The 18,687-nt window shown below is 31.8% G+C and overlaps 1 protein-coding gene across 1 annotated transcript; it reads left to right on the plus strand.

Moving 5' to 3' along the window:
• The first annotated feature begins 6,359 nt into the window (after positions 1-6,359).
• Positions 6,360-17,748, plus strand: LOC114291735 (glutathione S-transferase zeta class-like). The gene is made up of 11 exons (XM_082868550.1): positions 6,360-6,647; positions 6,813-6,918; positions 7,012-7,068; positions 7,808-7,893; positions 7,986-8,057; positions 9,615-9,668; positions 9,794-9,869; positions 13,139-13,200; positions 15,234-15,293; positions 16,490-16,595; positions 17,373-17,748. The coding sequence occupies exons 1-10, from the start codon at positions 6,645-6,647 to the stop codon at positions 16,592-16,594; spliced, it is 681 nt and encodes a 226-aa protein (XP_082724676.1). The 5' UTR covers positions 6,360-6,644; the 3' UTR covers position 16,595; positions 17,373-17,748.
• The last annotated feature ends 939 nt before the right edge of the window (positions 17,749-18,687 follow it).

The following is an 18,687-nucleotide window of genomic DNA, read 5'->3' on the forward strand; positions in this document are numbered from 1 at the left end:
AAATGGAGTCTATTTCAATTCACAACTACCTCTTTATAAATTTTCCAACAATAAGTGTTATAGTCATACCTTTATTTTGTTTTCCTGTTCGTAGTAGTAATTAGCAAACTAGATACTTTGTATATGTTGTGTGAAGTTTTATTTAAATATTTCTTGGCAACAAATATTTAAGAGCACAACAAATATTTAGTTTCGAAAATTCCGCGAAACTAGACTTAGTTTGGGAAATAAATTAGTATAGGGACTTATTTGGGAAAAGCCCCGACAAAATCTCTTCGAAATTGCGCAAAATATTTTCTGGGGAAGGTGCGTGTCTTGAGGCCATTATTTTCTTCTTCTTTTTTAATTTTTAATTTTTTATTTGTTGTCTTTATTTTTGTCCATCATCGATCTTTTTTAAATTATAGTTTAATTATAAATTTAAAAAAACCAAATAATCAAGTAAATTAAGCAAATATTTAATTTATATTTTTTCATATTTTTTTTTACTTTTATATTTTTCAAGTCATAAGCGGTGATCAATGGTAAAATCTTAGTCTAATAATCTTTGATATGATATTTATGCTTGCTTGTTTGTGGTTTTCTTTTTATTTTTTTATACTGCGTCATTACAGCTTAAATCAGAACTCTAATTTTAGAGCTCTTAATCACTACTCTTTAGACAATTCATGTTGTTTATTTTTTAAAAAAATTATGTATAAATTATTTATGCAAATATCAAATTGATCTGATAATCGTATATATAATTTTATCATTTTTTTAAAAATACTGGATGAGAAATATAATTTCAAAATTACATAATTTATTTTTAAATATTAAAATAATAAAATTTGGTAGCTAAGATTGTTTATCAATACGATATTTTATATGAATAATTTATATATAGAGATCTAAAAGATGATTGAGTGAATTATAAAATGTGGATTGAAGAAAAATCAATCAAAATAATAATAATAATAATAAACAGTTTTTTACTAATTTCATGGGCTTTTAAAAGTGTGGTTACGAACCACGTTTTCTTTTAACAGCAAATTTTCTTTAAAAGCGTGGTTAGAAAACCACGCTTTCTATTGAAAGCGCGATTCGGAAACACGCTTTCGCTAAATATAAAAACGTTAATAGGAACAACATTTTCTTAATTAAAAGCGTGTTTTGTAACCACGTTTTTATAATTTTATTCATTTTGTGTGCATGAGCCAGAAACATGCTGAAAATGTGTTTTGTAAACACGCTTTAACTTATTCTGAGAATTTGAGCCAAACTAAACTTAAGCCTCGTTTGGGAACAGGCTAATTTAGTAACTTTTTGGCTATTTGGCTAAAATATGAGCTAAAAAAAATTAGTATGTTTGGGATGACTTTTTGGCTTTGTACGAAAAGATGTATAAAAAGTAAAGAGAAAAGAGAATTTTTGACTTTTTGACATGGATTGTTGACTTTTTGACTAATTTAATAACTTTTTGACTTTTTAACTAAAATAGAGTAGGGGTGAGCATGGTCTGGATTGGACCGGATTGGAATAAAACCAGAACCAATCCATTATCTACGGATCCTGAAAAATTGGAACCAATCCAATCCGTTTAAATCATGGAACCAATCCGAACCAATCCATTTAAATACTGATTGGATCGGTTTAGGATTACGGATTTATATAATTAAATAACAAAAATATATATATAACACTTTATTTTCATAAAAATATAAATATAGCACCATATTAGTTTCATAATAGCAATATATTTTTTCATAATAGCGACAAACTGTTCTAGAATTTAAACAACCATAAAGAAACTAGTTTCACCATAAGTATTTAGACCATTACAAATTAACACTAAAAACTAGCAAACAAAAGTAATAAAAGAAGATACTATGTAAGTTTAGGTTTGGATTTAAGTTTTATATGAAATAAGAGAAGATACTATGCAGGAGGGTGTATAATAAAAATATAGACTATTTGTATACAGTTCGGATCGGTTCCAATCCGGAACCGTGGGATTCAATCCGGAACTAATCCGTGAACTGCGGATTTTTAATTTTTCAATCCAGAACCGAACCACGGATTCAAAAAACCAATCCAAACCTACTGGATTGGACTGAACTGGACTAGACTGGATCGGATTACGAATTTCACAGATTCCTTGCTCAGCTCTAAAATAGAGGGTCCTCAAACGAGGTCTTAGTTTGAAAAATAAATTAATAGGTTGCCCTATTTTGAGAAAAGCCTCAATTATCTGCAATGGTAATTTGACTATGTTTTTTTAATATAATAAAGGCAGAGGCGGCAGTGGTCGGACATGGCGAAGCTGGCATTTATCTCTTCTGAGGTCATCGCATACGCAACTAAATGCCTCATTCTAATATGCTATGTTTTTCTAATACGCTATTGTACATCCACTCTAGACAAAGGCGGCGGTAGACTTAGTGGCCTTCGCCAAATTATTTTGAAAAATAAGGTAAAAGTTAATTTTTTTATAAAAAAAATAACAATAATGTGACTTAAAAAATGTTGAAAATAAAAAAGTTGGCTTTTGTGGATTTGGTTGTTTTAAATTGTCTTATCAATTTGGAAGAGAGTTTAAACTTGGTAAGTTTATTTTATGGTTGATTTCGGTGATTCTAACTATTTATATTTTAGTTTATTTTATAGTTGATTTCGGTGATTCTAACTATTTATATTTTAGAATTCGTTGAGTAGAATATTTATATAAAAAATGAAGATAATTGAATATCGATAATTATATGTTTGAATCATATTTATTTTTAAAAAATAAACAATAAATATAATTTTAATACAACAATAATAGAAATTCCCCTTTTTTAGAGACCCCACAACTCTTAAATTGATCCACACCACTCATGATATGGACCCCACACATACATAAGTGGTGTGGATCACTTTGGGGATACGTGGAGATCCCAAAAAAAAGGGGGTCTCACTCATAAGTGCTTAAAATACAATTTAATAAATCATTAAAATGATCAATTTTATTAATAAATTATTAAGTCAATTAACAGTTTTTAATGATATTATAAATTTATTTCAATTAATCATTTCAGGTAACTTTATCATTGTATAGCAGAACAATTAAGAATTTCATTTTTTCAATTAATTCTGTTAAATAAAAAATTCTAATAAGGGGGTATTTGTTATTTTTCAAACCATAGAAAGCAATCCATATTTTAAACAAACTTCAAGAGGTGTATTTGTAATTTACCCATAAGAAAATTACCTGAATTATTGATCGAAAAGGGTAAATTATAAATACATGCCTTTGAAGTTTGCTTAAAATATAAATTATCTCATGTGGTTTGAAAAATTATAAATATCCATGTGTCATAATTTTTTTATTTAATAAAATTAATTGAGAAAAATAAAATTTTTAATTGTTCTCCTATACAATAATAAAATTATCTGAATTATTAATTGAACTAAATTTATAACATCATCAAAAACTATTACTTAATTTCATGATTTATTAATAAAATGGGTTATTTGTGATGAAATTAGAAATTTTAAGGTGCGAGATGTAATTTCCAGAACCACATGAGCTAAATCGTATTTTAAGTAAATCTCAAGAGGTATATATGTAATTTATCCTTTTATTATTATATAAGAAAACAATTAGGAATTTAAATTTTTCAGTTGATTTTTTTAAATAAAAAATCTAATAAAGAGTATTTGTAATTTTCTAAACTATAGGGAGCAATCTATATTATAAGTAAACCTTAGGGGATATATTTGTAATTAATCCTTTTATCTATCCATCCAAATGTGTATATCATATGCACTCTATTATGCATTTTTGTAGTAAATATAACCTAATTTTTTGGTAGACGGCAATTTGTAATTTAAAAATGAAATTACTTTTTTTTGTGATAATAGTATATATTTTTTTATCCAAATATTTTTTAACCATAACTCTACCATAAAATAAAATAAAAAAATACACCATAACTCAACTAAAAAAAATTACTAACAATGATGCATATAATACATACTTTTTGAGAGGTATGTATCATAACATTACCCATCTATGTCTTATATTTTAGATTTTTTTTTCCAAAATTCCCCTATAACAATTATTTAAAACACAAAATGGGGTGAATGGAGTTTAAACTCAAGACCTTTGATCTGCGAAACAATAATTTTATCATTTGAGTGACACACAACCAATACACTTTTATATTTTACAGATTTAATCACAAACCCACTAATATATATATATATATATATATATAGATGGTGCTTGATAAAGTTTGAAAACTAAAAACTGAAAATTAAGTACCGAAAATTGAACGCTGAATTTTTTAAATTGAAAAGTTGATTATAAAAATTTAAGTGTTGAATTAAGGCAAGTTGTTTGATATGTATAAAATTAAATTTGAAATTTATTATTTTTAAATTGTATCTTTCAATTTTTATATTGTGATGGTGAATTGGTGGTGGTGGAGGCGCCGGCATTAGCTGTGGCGCTGATGTCAATGGTGGTGGAGATAGATAGATAATGGTGTTTGTAATGGTGGAAGGGTAATGAGAGTGGTTGTTGTATTAGTCATATATGACAATGATGGCAATGATTATATAGGTAAAAGATTGTAGTGGTTGTTGTAGGAGAATGGATTCCCTCCAGTCCCAGATCAGACTGGAGTATACTGTTGGGTTTATGGGAGCCCATCGGGAGTCCTGTTTCGATAATCCAAACTGTTTAATATGTAGAACTCGTTGAGTATTATATGCTTGTAAAAAATCACATTGATTGGATATCGATAGCTATGTGATCAAATCAGTTTTGCATTAAAAAAAAAAATAGACAGTGAAAAGATAAACAGTTGAAAGAAATCTGATCCGATGAAATAGCTATCAATATCCGATCAATGTGATTTTTTACAAGCATATAGTACTCAATGAGTTCTACATATTGAACGGTTCAGATTATCAAAACGGGCTATGATGGGCTCCACAAGTCCAACAGTACTCTCTAGTCCAATCTGGGACTGAAGGGAAGCCATTCTCTTGTTGTAGTAATACAATGGCAACTACAGTGGTGCTAGTAGTAAAATGATAATGGTGCTTATAACAATAATGACAATGACGATGAAGGTGGTGATAGTTGCAGTGGCGGTGGCGGTGGTGGTGGTGGTGGCATAATGGTGATAGTGGTAGTCATAGTGGAAGTGGTGGCAGTGGCTGTGGTGGTGATGGTAGGGGTGGTAGTGGTAGTGAGTTTATAATTGGGTATATCGATTCTTATGTTTAGTATTTATAAATTCAATCACAATTAAATAATTTTTATATGAGTTGAATTTTTTTTAACTTTTAGCTTGAATTTAAGACACTTAAATTTTTAAATGATATCAATTTTGGTTATTAAATGGATTTATTTGATTATCACTTAATATATTCAATTTTAAGTGCTAAACCAAGTTATCAAACACTCCAAAATCATTGTATTAATGTAAGTGAAGATATTTGTAGTATTTAAATCATCCTAAAATGTAACTAAAAAAAATAACAATGAATAATAATCAAACACAAGACATAATAAAGACATTTTCAATTATAACCAAAATAATAATTATAACATCGGATAACCAACATAAAAAATAGTCATTATTAAATGTTATAACCAAATATGATTTGGACATAACCAATGACCTATTCGATTATAATTAAAATAAAAGTTAGGAGAAATATAAAATAAAAATGAGAAGTAGAAAAAATAATTATAAATTCATAAAAGTACAATATTTATTTGCACAATTTAATACATAAATGACTTTCTTTTCTTTTTTTTCCTTTTTTCTTTTTTATAGAACGAAACCAGACATCCATATATTAAAAAACTTCAAGTGTTAGTGGCTACATTTTTACCCAGATTATACGCTGGGTGAATTACACTCCTAGCAACTTTACAAATACAAACATAGTCCAAACACTTAGCATAAGCTATAATATCATTAATAATAGTAGTAATGTGCCAATTCTCCTGGCGGCCTGTTTGCTGCAGCAGCTTGACCATGACCTGACAATCCATATGCACTTTTATTTGTTTCAAACCTTGATGTACAGCCCATCCGATGGCATCCAAACATGCATGCGCCTCGGCTAGTAATGGATGTTGTAATGATATCTTCACCGCAGCCCGCCTTTCGATTTGTTGCTTCTTATTATCCAAACAAATCCATGCAATTCCAACCTGATCTGTTGAAGATTTCCATGATCCATCTATCATAAAATTCCAAGAATCTATTGCACTGTTGCTATCCCTAACATCCTGCACAATGCAAAGGTTAGAGGAGTTATTGTCTAGAGTAGTTGCAGAAGTAAAGCAATTGCCATTTCCAATTTTATTAGGACTTGAGGTAATTACTTGTTCAACAAACCACTCCTTTGACATTTTCTCTAAAAATTATAAATAATTATAATTAAATCATAATTAATATTATAATAAATTATAATTAAGTCATAAACTGATCAAAATAAAAAAATTACAAAATCATAATTGGCATATTTGATAGACCAAAAATGATACTAGTAATAATAAAATTAGTAAATAAATAATGTGTACACTAATATAAATAGGGACTAATTTGAAAACAGAGTCAATTTTCAGTTCCAATCCAATCGAAGTTTTCAAGCTACTTATGGTGCGCATTTCTCTCTCTCTCTCTCCTCTTTCTATTTCTACACTCACTTTCTCTCTCTATGTTTATATAATTTATGCAGAAACAAATCTTTTTTCTTGCTCATTTTCTTGGAGCAATTCAAGTAATTGACCCCTGAATTGTTGAATTTTTGAAATCGATGATTAGGCGAGTGGTGGTGGTGTTGTTGTGGAGCCCAAAACGAAGTTGCAATTGTATTCTTACTTTCGGAGCTCTTGCTCTCAACGTGTTCGTATTGCTCTCAACTTGAAAGGTCTCTCTCTCTAACTCCCTAAATTTGATTTCTTTTTCAAACCCAATTTTGATGAATTGGTGGTTGATTTTTGTTCATCATGTTTATGAACAGGTCTTGATTATGAATACAAAGCAGTTAATTTACTCAAGGGAGAGCAGTTGAGTCCTGGTGAGATGTATTTTACTGGTTGCTCATTTTCACACACAGATAGATTGTTGTTAGTAGTAGGTGTACTTTTGTAACAGTTCTGCTACTATTAAAAGGGAAATTTGGGAATTTTATAAAGATTTTGATGAAAAGATTGTAGTAGTTCATATTAAATCAAATTTTTTGTTCAAATTTAGAATCAAATTCGATGAAAAAATTGGTGAAGGGTTGGAGATGGTCTGACACGGAGACCAAAAGCACTGAATACATATGAATGGATAAGATTTGGGAAAAATATAGGTAGCCGCACACTTTTGACATAATTACACTGGTCTCCGTCGAGGTTTTAATTCACAACAACTAGGTTTTTTTTTTTTTAATCAATAAATCATTAGTTTTATGAATGAAAAAAATAATATTATTATCTCTTTTCAACTAAAATGTATGTTTATCTTTGTTTATTTCAAAGTCTATCCACCATCTGCGTTAGTTTCAGTCATTTTAGCCTTAGTAAAAGGGAAGTCAGTGTAATTATGTCAAAAGTGTGGGGCTAACTGTATTTTTCCCAAACCTCAAGGAGGTGAATGCAGTTTATATTATATATATATATATACATAAATTGCTTTCAATGACGTTGATTCTTGAGATACATATGCATATTATAAAACTAGGAGGCCAAAATTTTGGGTTCCATCATAACTGAGACTTGTTACAGACACTGTAATATGCTTCATAACATTTGTTCCTTTCTCGAATGTAGAGTTTTTGAAGCTCAATCCTGTTGGTTATGTGCCGGTGTTGGTGGATGAGGACATTGTGCTTTCAGACTCTTTTGCAATCTTAATGGTGAGTGGTTGGACCTTTATTGTCATCACCCCATTGGATTTGATTTTAGTAAAAATTTTCAATTTTTCTAACATGTGCTTAGTAATTTGCAGTATTTGGAAGAGAAGTATCCTCAACATCCATTGTTGCCTCATGATCTTCAAAGAAGAGGCATCAACTACCAGGTATAATGCATGTAATCTCTTATTTTTTTGATCAATTGATATGAGTTGTTTATTATTTACGACAACATTTTTGAGCTTTGTTCCATTCACCAGTATGATATTTATTTGATTCAATGTGTTTGAACCTAAGCATCCATGTGAGGCTCTGGAAAGGCCAGAATTTCACTGCTTGCATAATTTTTATGTCGTCATATTTTCTACAAGTTCTCACTAATATTAGCACACTTTATTTGAACCAAATATAGTTACAACTAGTATTAGCAAACTTTATTCAAATCGAATATAGTAACAAATCAATTTTTATGAGGAATAAGCTAGAAAATTCAGACCTGGTGAAGAAACACTAGTTGGCTTAAAATTCATTATGTGACAACAGAGTTAACATTATATTGTTGTGGAGTTATGCTATATGCATCTTATTACTCTCACAGTTGAAGTTGTTTAAACCAGGAAAATTTAATTAAAATATCCTACAAATGTTGGGTTGCTATAATGCTTGATGAAGGTCTTGTCAATCATATGGAGGTGATTACTATCTTGGTATTGGTCAATGACATGCCTAAAGAGCCATATACACATCATAAGTTCAAATGTTCTCTTCACAAGCCCACTCCTTTTTTAGCAAATTTGGTTGCATTGGGCTAACCAGCATGTATGCATGTTAGTTGCTTCAAATGCTAATAGCCTCTCTTTATGTAAATCATAAAGAGGGTAGAAATCTCTTCTTCAACAGAATCTGACACCTCATGCATAGGTGTGGTTGCCTCCACAGACACTATGAGAAGTTATTGGCTAAATTAATCACCAATGGTAGTCACTTTCCACAAGGATATTCCTCTTATCAAGTTGGCCTGTATTGTTTTGAATGGGTTACCCATTGTTGTCAAATTGCGAATCAAATCGTGAATCGTATCGAATCATGAATTGTACGATTCTAACAACCATACCAATATGACTATTGTCAAATTTAAACTTTCAAACCACTTGATTATATTCATGTGAGGAGTGCAATGAGATCAAATGTTTCTCAATCACAAAATAATGAACACAGGAATTCGTTGGACTGCTTAGCAACAGAAAATCGGTGATCTAAGCTTAGTGGTATCTGTTTGACCTCTCTCATCTTTGATGTTTGGTGCTCAAATCCACTTGTTGGTATATATGTGATCTTTTGTGATCAAGATATGCACCTTCAATGGTATTTTCATTTCTTAGATAAGTTAAGGAACTTATTGAAAGATAAGGGAATTCTTGGGAGGATGGAGTATAGGTTATAGCAATGCTACTGAAAGTCTGAAAATGGACCTTAGTGGGTCCAACACGTACATGCAACTGTCATTTTACATGGAAAAGGATATCCTTAGAACACCCTTGCTCTAGTTGAAGTGCTTTATCCTGCTTTAAGGGAATAACATGTTGTTAAAGTAATAAAACTTTAGGCTAGCAGAACTATTCATTCATTCCTTCTACTTTCTCAATATATATTTTTTTTTTCCATCCTGTTCTGCTCTGATTACTTAAACTAATCCTCAAATGTATTTATTATTTGATTTATAGGCTGCAAATATTGTTTCCTCAAGCATACAGCCTTTTCAGAATACAAGTGTACTGGTGAGTATTGGAGTGGGATCACTGCTTTAAAATTTCTGTTTCATTGCTAAAATTCATATAATGCTATCACAACATTTTTTTTAGCATAGTGATGGGCATCTTTTTCCCTGCCTTTTAATGTACAGAAGTATATTGGGGAAAAAGTTCATCCTGATGAGAAGCTTGTTTGGGTTCAGTATCATATTGGGAAAGGCTTTGCAGGTAAGCTTTACCTAATGAACTATAGATTATGGATTTTTATTTTGTTTTTTCATTTAAAGAAATCTGTCATACCAGTTTGAATACACAAGCTGGTTGTGTGTAGCCTGCTAGACTATGAAGCATGGGTACTTTGAAAAACATGCCATACCCATACCGGGTACTTACTGGCGTATAGTACCTCGTATGGTATTTCTGCATACGTACCGGGTACACGAAAAACGTACTCAAATTTTTTCTTCTAAATTTTTGGCGTACCCAGACGTATCTAGTATATACTCAAGCCGTACTGTACCTTAGTTGAAACAATATTTTTTTCTACTACAGAAATAAAACTCCTTTCCCTAAACTTTTTATTTTTATTTTTATTTTTAGTTTTATACTTAGCATGATTTAAAATTAAATTATAGTTTGTAAGTTATTAATCTATTGACATTTAATTTTGATTTATACTTTTATTTTTGACATTAAATGTTAATTATAGGTTGGATCTTAACAAATTAAACTATTTAATTAATTTTTACATTACTCTAAATTAAAAATAAATAAATTTTTAAAAGTGTACCAAGCCGTACCTGTATCTTACTTTTTTTGGATTTTAGCGTATCGACGTACCCGTATCATACCAGTATCAGTACTCGTACCCGTACCCGTGCTTCATAGCTGCTAGAGCAGACTACTCAACGTTTCACCTTCTTAACCTGTTGCCTCCAATCATCCAAGCAATACTTTGTTTCCTTGTTCCTATCAAAGAGCAAGTGTGTGCAACCAATGGACGTCACAGTTTGATCCAAACTCCTTTATGATAATTTTGTTTTAATAATGTATTTTAATTGTTTTGCTAGTATCAACCAAATAATAGCTGGATCATTGTTAAGAAGACTTTATGAAGTGACTGGAACCTTTTTCCTCCTGCCAATTACCAAATTAATTTATTAGTCATTGATGTTAGCATGCTTTTAAAACATTCTTGTGTTTTATCCTTTTCCTTCCATCTTACCTAAGCCAAAGCATCAGTGGTACACAGAATAGTAACCAAAGCATGATTAGGATCATCAAATAAATACATAAAAAGGAGAAGATATGATCTTGTTATCTATTCAAATCTTCACTTTGTCCTCTACCAAAAACCCTATAATCTAATAAGCATGGACATGGACACACCGATACAACAATTTTCCAAAAAAATGCAGGACATTACATGGGGACATGAGTAAAATATATATATATTTTTATATTTATTATATGTTATATATATAAATATTCCAGTCAAAGTTAATAAAAATACACAACATAACACGCATTTCCAAAGTTCAAATGAGAATGGATTAATGAGTATAAATTTACGTTTTCTTATAATTATTAGTTCCTAATTTATTTTGTTCAACTGTGTAATGTTATGTGTCCCTCAAGTTTCCAAAGCGTGTCTGAGTTTAAATTTTAGTTGATAATAATAATAATAATAATAATAATAATAATAATAATAATAACAATAATAATAATAATAACTGGACGTGTTTGACACATGTCGGAAGTGTCTAAAGACGAGTGTTTGAGTCCAACAAATGAAAATGGGCATGTCATTAATATACCTTGTTTTAGCATGCCTTACATTGAAAGGATGGAACTTTTTTAATACAACCTATGTTTCAGTCCAATGGAAACATGTTCTATCCTTTTTTCTTTTGTCCTTTTTTTCAAGCCAGACAACTTATGTGCAATGCAAGTTAAATTTGAGGCAACTTTATATTTTATGCCATGAGGATCTACAAACCATTCAAATGATCTTAGTAGTGTATCAAATATAGGACTTTGCACACAAGTTCTAGTGCTTTAAAAGGATTAATCGACGCATTCAATAAGAATGCATCAATTTATCTAACTGAACATACATAATTAGGATTAGCATATTCATTGTTAAGAAGAAGACTTTATGAAGTGACTGGAACCTTTTTCCTCATGCCAATTACTTAATTAATTTACTAGTCATTTATGTTAGCTTACTTTTAAAACATGTCTTGTGTTTTATCCTTTTCCTTCCATCTTACCTAAGCCAAAGCATTAGTGGTACACAGAATATAACCAAAGCATGATTAGGATCATCAAATAAATACATAAAAATTAGAAGACATGATCTTGTTATATATTCAAATCTTCACTTTGTCCTCTACCAAAAACCCTATAATCTAATAAGCATGGACACGGACACACCGATACAACAGTTTTCCAAAAAAATGCGGGACATTACGTGGGGACATGAGTAAAATATAATTTTTTGTATTTATCATATGTTATATATATAAATATTTCAGTTAAAGTTAATAAAAATACACAACATAACACACATTTCCAAAGTTCAAATGAGAATTGATTAATGGGTATAAATCTACATTTTTTTATTATTATTAGTTCCTAATTTATTTTGTTCAAATTTGTAATGTTGTGTGTCCCTCAAGTTTCCAAGGCGTGTGTGAGTTTAAATTTTAGTTGTTAATAATAATAATAATAATAATAATAATAATAACTAGACGTGTTTGACACGTGTCGGAAGTGTCTAAAGATGAGTGTTGGAGTCCAATAAATGAAAATGGGCATGTCATTAATATACCTTGTTTTAGTATGCCTTACATTGAAAAGATGGAACTTTTTTAATACAACTTATTTTTCAGTCCAATGGAAACATGTTCTATCCTTTTTTCCTTTTCCTTTTTTTCAAGCCAGACAACTTATGTGCAATGCAAGTTAAATTTGAGGCAACTTTATATTTTATGCCATGAGGATCTACAAACCATTCAAATGATCTTAGTAGTGTATCAAATATAGGACTTTGCACACAAGTTCTGGTGCTTTAAAAGGATTAATCAACACATTCAATAAGAATGCATCAATTTATCTGATTGAACATACATAATTAGGATTAGCATATTCAATTGGTAATCATCTCCATGAATGTGGGGAGTGGATTGAAAGTGCATCATGGCACCCTATTGGTTTAAGTTTCAATTGCCATGAAGGTAGGTGAGAATTTGATCTTGTACTAAGCATTAGGAAAAAAATCACTGCTGATTTAAATTTATCACCAATAGGAGTTTCTTTTTGTAGAATTCCTCTGAAAAAATCCTAACCTATTTTAACTTTTGAGTTGGGAAATTTTCCATTAGAGTAATTTCTGGGCAAACAGTGACCAAAAACAAGTTTGCTATGATATGATTAAGGTTGCTTTGAAAATTGAGTGTTGAATTTGAGCTGATTTCTATGTACACACGTTGCAGCTCTTGAGAAGCTATTAAAAGATTATGCTAGGAAATATGCCACTGGAGATGAAGTCTGTCTGGTTTGTTTCTTCCCTCCCTGCTATCTGTGTTCAAGCCTATATGCATACTGTATGTTTAGGGGGGTTCCGTTGCAAAGTGTGAATGTCTAAGCCCTAATGAAATTTTAAAATAAGAGACCACGCTGGCTGTGTAACCTGAATAGATATTTTTTTTTATACCGAACACACGACATTTCAAAACAAATTTCCCAAACTCAAGCCGTTTTGAACTTATATACCAAACCAAGTTTGTTTTTGAAATCATGTTGTCAAAACATGACTTTAAGATAAAAGCGTTTTTTGAAAATACAATTTTAAAAACAATGGAGAGTTAATATGTGTATTGATTTCATGATCGTGTGATCAATGCACGACTTCCATGGGTAAAACCCTTCCCTAACATAAAAGCCTTATTTCAATTTGCTGGATTTGTATGCTACGGTGATGGTGGTTGCCTCATAATCCTATAATTGATTCACCAACTGTGTTGTGGGTTTTAGGTGATGCAATCAATAGACAGAATGGGAGAATGAGTGGGACAGAGAGGGTGGAGTTGAGAAGGTGGAGTTATAGGTGGGAACAATGGGATGAGGGATGGCATTGGATTTTGTTTGGCTAATGAAATAGGGGAGGTTGTGGGTGGTGACAGTGTTTGGTTAGAGACCAAAATGGATGGTTTTGTAATTTGTGTTTGTTTGGTAACAGATATTAAAAGAAAGGATTTGTTTGGTTAGAAATATTGTGATGGAATTTTGGTATTGTTAAAGGGCAAAAGGTTAATTTCACATTTCCCTTTAATCTTGGTCAGCCAACAACTCTTAACAGGGGAGTCAGTGTAATTTCAAAAACTACATTGAGGGCCGTGTAACTTTTTTTCTTTTTCTTTTTTCTTTTCTTTTCTGAAGTCATGTATTGGAAACAAGACTTCACACACAAAATCGTGTTTTGAATACGTGACTTCAAAAACAACCTAGGTTTGGGAAACAAGTGTGTGCTTGCTTTTGGAAAATTATTTTTAAACAAACGTGGGTTTGATAAAAAATACCCCTGAATAGACAAAGTACCAAATTGTACATGATAGACCCTAAAATGGTATAACAAAGTGTTGAACTTGTGATGTATGACATTTCAGAACTTAGGATAGTGTTGCCTACAGGCTACACTTATTTTTGTGGTGGCCTGGCCTTGGTTGAGGAAAGCTTTTACATTTAGAGTTCTAAGGGTGGAAGAGTTCTAAGGTTGTAGTCAACAAGGGATTGAAATTGGCTTGGTTTCCAAGGTGCTGGGTTTCTACATTCTTGGAAACTAGTCACTTGAAATCTGTAGACAGAAACAAATTTGAAGGCTTTGAATTGAAGGCCATACTTTGGTTTATTAGGATTCGACTAGCTAGGGACTTTGGACTGAAATAGGTTTGTTTTGGGGTTGGGAGGGGGCTTCACCATCGCAAGCGTTGATAAAAACCACACTAAAACAATCTCAAATTTTAAAATCTCAACTCTATCGAATAGAGGTTTTACATGTACATCTACAAATTTGTGCTTCTCCTAATTCTACTGGGATCAATATTCTGTTGATGTAGTTTATTTTCTCACAAAATGAAAGCAAATGCTTGACATTGATAGATTCTTTAAACCATCGTATAGACTTTCTACCCACCACAATATATAATTTATCAATTTGAAAACCAGGAAATTGTTTGAGCTTCAATCTGAACACAATTATGCGCTAAAACCATAGGTCAGTAGTTTCCAAGCAGGAAGAGTACCGACTATTGGTCCAGAATCTGACATGAAAAATTGTTGCTTTTCATTCTTGTGGCAATTTTTTCCATATAACCTAGATTACACATAGATAGGAACCAGAATCCAGATATTAGGTTTTGACATGAGAAATTGTTGCTTTTCATGCTTGTGGCGATTTTTTCCATATAACCTAGATTACACGTAGATAGGAATTTCACTTCTAATTAGCTGGCATAACAAGTGCTTATGTAAAATTATTTTGTACTCCTATAGTACTTCCTGAAATATAATATTGGCTATTGTTTGCAGGCGGATTGTTTTCTAGCACCTCAGATTCATGGAGCAATCAAATTGTTCAGTCTTGACATGGTACGTCATTCTTTTAGTTCATGGCCAATTGAATCTGTAATAATTTATATTTCAGCTTCAAATAATTATGTAATTTACATGTCTAAATTTTGCCATACCCATTTCTTAAAGAAAAGGAGAAAAAGAGATGGGGGGAAATCCACATTAATCGTGTTAACTTTCTCTGCTGTCAGCTTTTTTAAAATATATGCAATGTACGTTGGTGCATTGTTTGCAAGAATTGTGGTTTCTGGTAGTCTCAAATCCAATAGAATGGGTTCGTGTAGAATCTAATATAACCTAGATTACACTTGAAAATCTAATATATCATCATCTTCTTGATCGCGTGATGGTTGCAATCAAATACGAATGTGTTGTGCTTCTGGGCTATCTAGATTTTTTCTATCTCCTTGTAACATCTTTAGTTGTCATTGTGAGGAAATGGATCCATGTAGCCGACCCGGAGTAAAGACTTGTGAGTTGAGTTGAACTTCAACACCTTAGGAGTTCTTTGTGTTAACATAAATTTCAGAACATAAACCTTACACTTTGGATCATTTACCATGTGTATTATCAAGAAATCAAGACAAAATGACATACCTGAATCCATTGATGAACGGTTAAACGGAAGCGTGATTATCAATGAACTCTTTGTTATTGATTTTGTTATTGCCTTCTAATCCTTTCTCCTTTGGTGCCTTATGTTTCTCCTTGAGAGGATTTAGAAAGAAAAATGGCAGTGTTCTTATTTTCCATTTGGGAAGGAATAGGGACCATAACCTTTTAAAGGTTGTAATTGGTTTTCAAAACTGAAAGGTTGTGGAAGTTCAAAAGGAATGAAAACCAACTTTAACCAATATGTTTTAATTTCTATTTCTGCCCCTCATAGAAATAGAAATTATACAACTAGTATCTACACATTAGGTCCATAACACATATACCCTTAAGCCTATTAACTAAATTGAATCACTTAAATTGTAGGCTTCTTATAAATGATAACACCACATTTAATTATGTGGTCCCATTGAGACATTATCTAACACTTTGTGCAATGTTAAATCTCTCTCCATCTCTGTGACATATGTGCACACCCCTGTGGCTGCAATTGCAGCCCGTTTTCTTCCTGCTTGTTACGTGGAATTGATGCTATGTATTTTCTGTGCACCTGGTATTGCTCAGAGAAAGTCCTAATTACAAGTTTCTTGTCGTTCTTGCAGACTCAGTACCCTCTTCTCTCTAGGTTGAACAATGCATACAATGAGCTTCCTGCCTTCCAAGATGCCATGCCAGAAAACCAGCCAGACGCATCAGTTGAGGCATGAGGTAATAAACTAGTATAAAAGTACATCTTGATATATGCTTTGTTCTCGTCTTTTTCTTTTTCCTTTTTTTTTTTTTTTTTCTTTGTTTTTTTGGGAGGGAAGGGGGATGAGTTTATGCATTCATTTACCACCATTGCGTTGCTCTACTTGAGGGTGCCTTGCTACCTGACATATTTCTTAGATGGATTCTAATGAATTGCTGTGGTTGGTGTTTCCAATGCACAAGGGTCCAACAAGGCCAGTGGTGGTTTAGTGGCTTTGAACCTTAGTAGCTGTATTTAGGTGACATTTATTACTCGAAAATGTGATTTCGCACTCCCAAGTAAGAAACCTGTAAAAAATTCACTCCTGCTGAGGAACTCACTCCCATCTAAGATAGAATTTCTCAAACATACAATCTCCAAAAAACAATGCAAACAAACCTCCAGCTTATTCTAATACTTTCTATTTACATAACATTTATTTATCCTTAACAAAGACAATTTGTAGTTGATATCAATCTCTACTAATAATTCATATTTTAACACATATTACAACTAAAAATAATAATTTGTTAAAACATATTTATATATTTAATATATAAAATGCACACACACTCACATAGGCGCTCCCTGCCCTACCCTCGCTTCGTGTAACTATACTTTGAATTCTCATAATATTGTGATACTTGGTTCAAGCTTTCTTTCTTGTTAAATTTCAGTTTGACCTCACAGAGTTGGTGCAAAGCTTTGTTGGATTTGTACTAAAATTTCCTCCTTTCTTTTGTTTCTATATTTAGATCAGAAGAGTCGGGTTAGATTGAACTTTCAAGGTAAAACCGGTGAAGCAGATCTGATGCAGAGCTGTCGCTAGCAGATTGTAATGCCACCAAGCTTTGTCTGTACATTTGAACAACAATAATGCAATAAAATTAAGTGATGTGATTATACGTTTTTTTTTTTTTTTTGATAAATAAATGTGATTATACGTTTTGAAACATCTATCCATAGTTTCCTGAAGTTCAAACTGGCTTGTTGTACCCTCCTTTTAATTGTTTAACTGTTGGTGTTTGTCAACTGTACCACACAGATGTTGACATTGACCAGTTATAGGTTTCCTTGTGTTACTGTGATTATGCTGCTATAAATAAGTGAGAATAATTTAAGGCTTCGTTATTTCTTGCTCTCTTTCTTTGTCTATTGGTGCTTTAAAATTACTTTCTTGGCTGCTTTTGTTCTGTAAAAAAATGTAAAACACCCATCTTGTTTCGAGAGACAAAGGCCATGCTTGGAATTTTTTTTCGAAGTTTTCCGTTCGTGGAGTTGTAAGAAACAAAGTTTCAGAATTCTCATATAATACTTGACAGCTGTTGAATTATATTTTGATATTAGAGTTGACCGTTTGACTGCTTAATGCTTCTCAAAGATAGTTTTATAGCCTTTAGGATAAAGACATGAACATCGAATTTCATAGAGAATGCCTTTGGGCTCCTCTGAAATGCCCAAAAAATTTCTTTGTATTTATATCAGGATTTTGCACTGAGGAGAACTCTGTTGGGATGAGTTGGTCAAGATGTGTCCAGTCACTTATATTGGTGAGGCCTACGATGTGCCACCTGTCCTTACCCGAGTAGTGAAGTTTTAGCCGGCTAACAGGTCAGACAGGTCTGGGTAAATGTTTTGGGATAGAGAGAAGGGATTTGGGAATATAAAATCTTTGGCCATCAAATCCCAATTGTTATCCATGCTTCCACTTTGTAGTAGTGGTTTGGCAAGATTTGTTTTGGAAAATTCATGCCAAGCTAAATCCATTAGACAGATAACTGAGCTTCACTTATTTAAGGGAAAATAAATTAATTTGCTTGAAACATATACTTTTTTCTTTTTCTTTTTCTTTTTCTTTTTTCATCACCTAGCCTGTGTTTTTCACCTAGAAGGTATTGCGCCGTGCTAGTGCACCTGTGACATACAATACTTTCTCCTACCATAGTGTTGTGGCCCCTGCCTATTCTTTTCACTCTATCACACAACATTGCACGGGGTATTCTTCCCCCTCTATTGCACACCGCTGTAACCCCCATCCCTTCCTCTCCATCTCTACCACTATCACACACT

Source organism: Camellia sinensis, chromosome 5 (assembly GCF_055761805.1).
Source record: "Camellia sinensis isolate YWXY chromosome 5, ASM5576180v1, whole genome shotgun sequence".
NCBI lineage: Eukaryota > Viridiplantae > Streptophyta > Magnoliopsida > Ericales > Theaceae > Camellia > Camellia sinensis.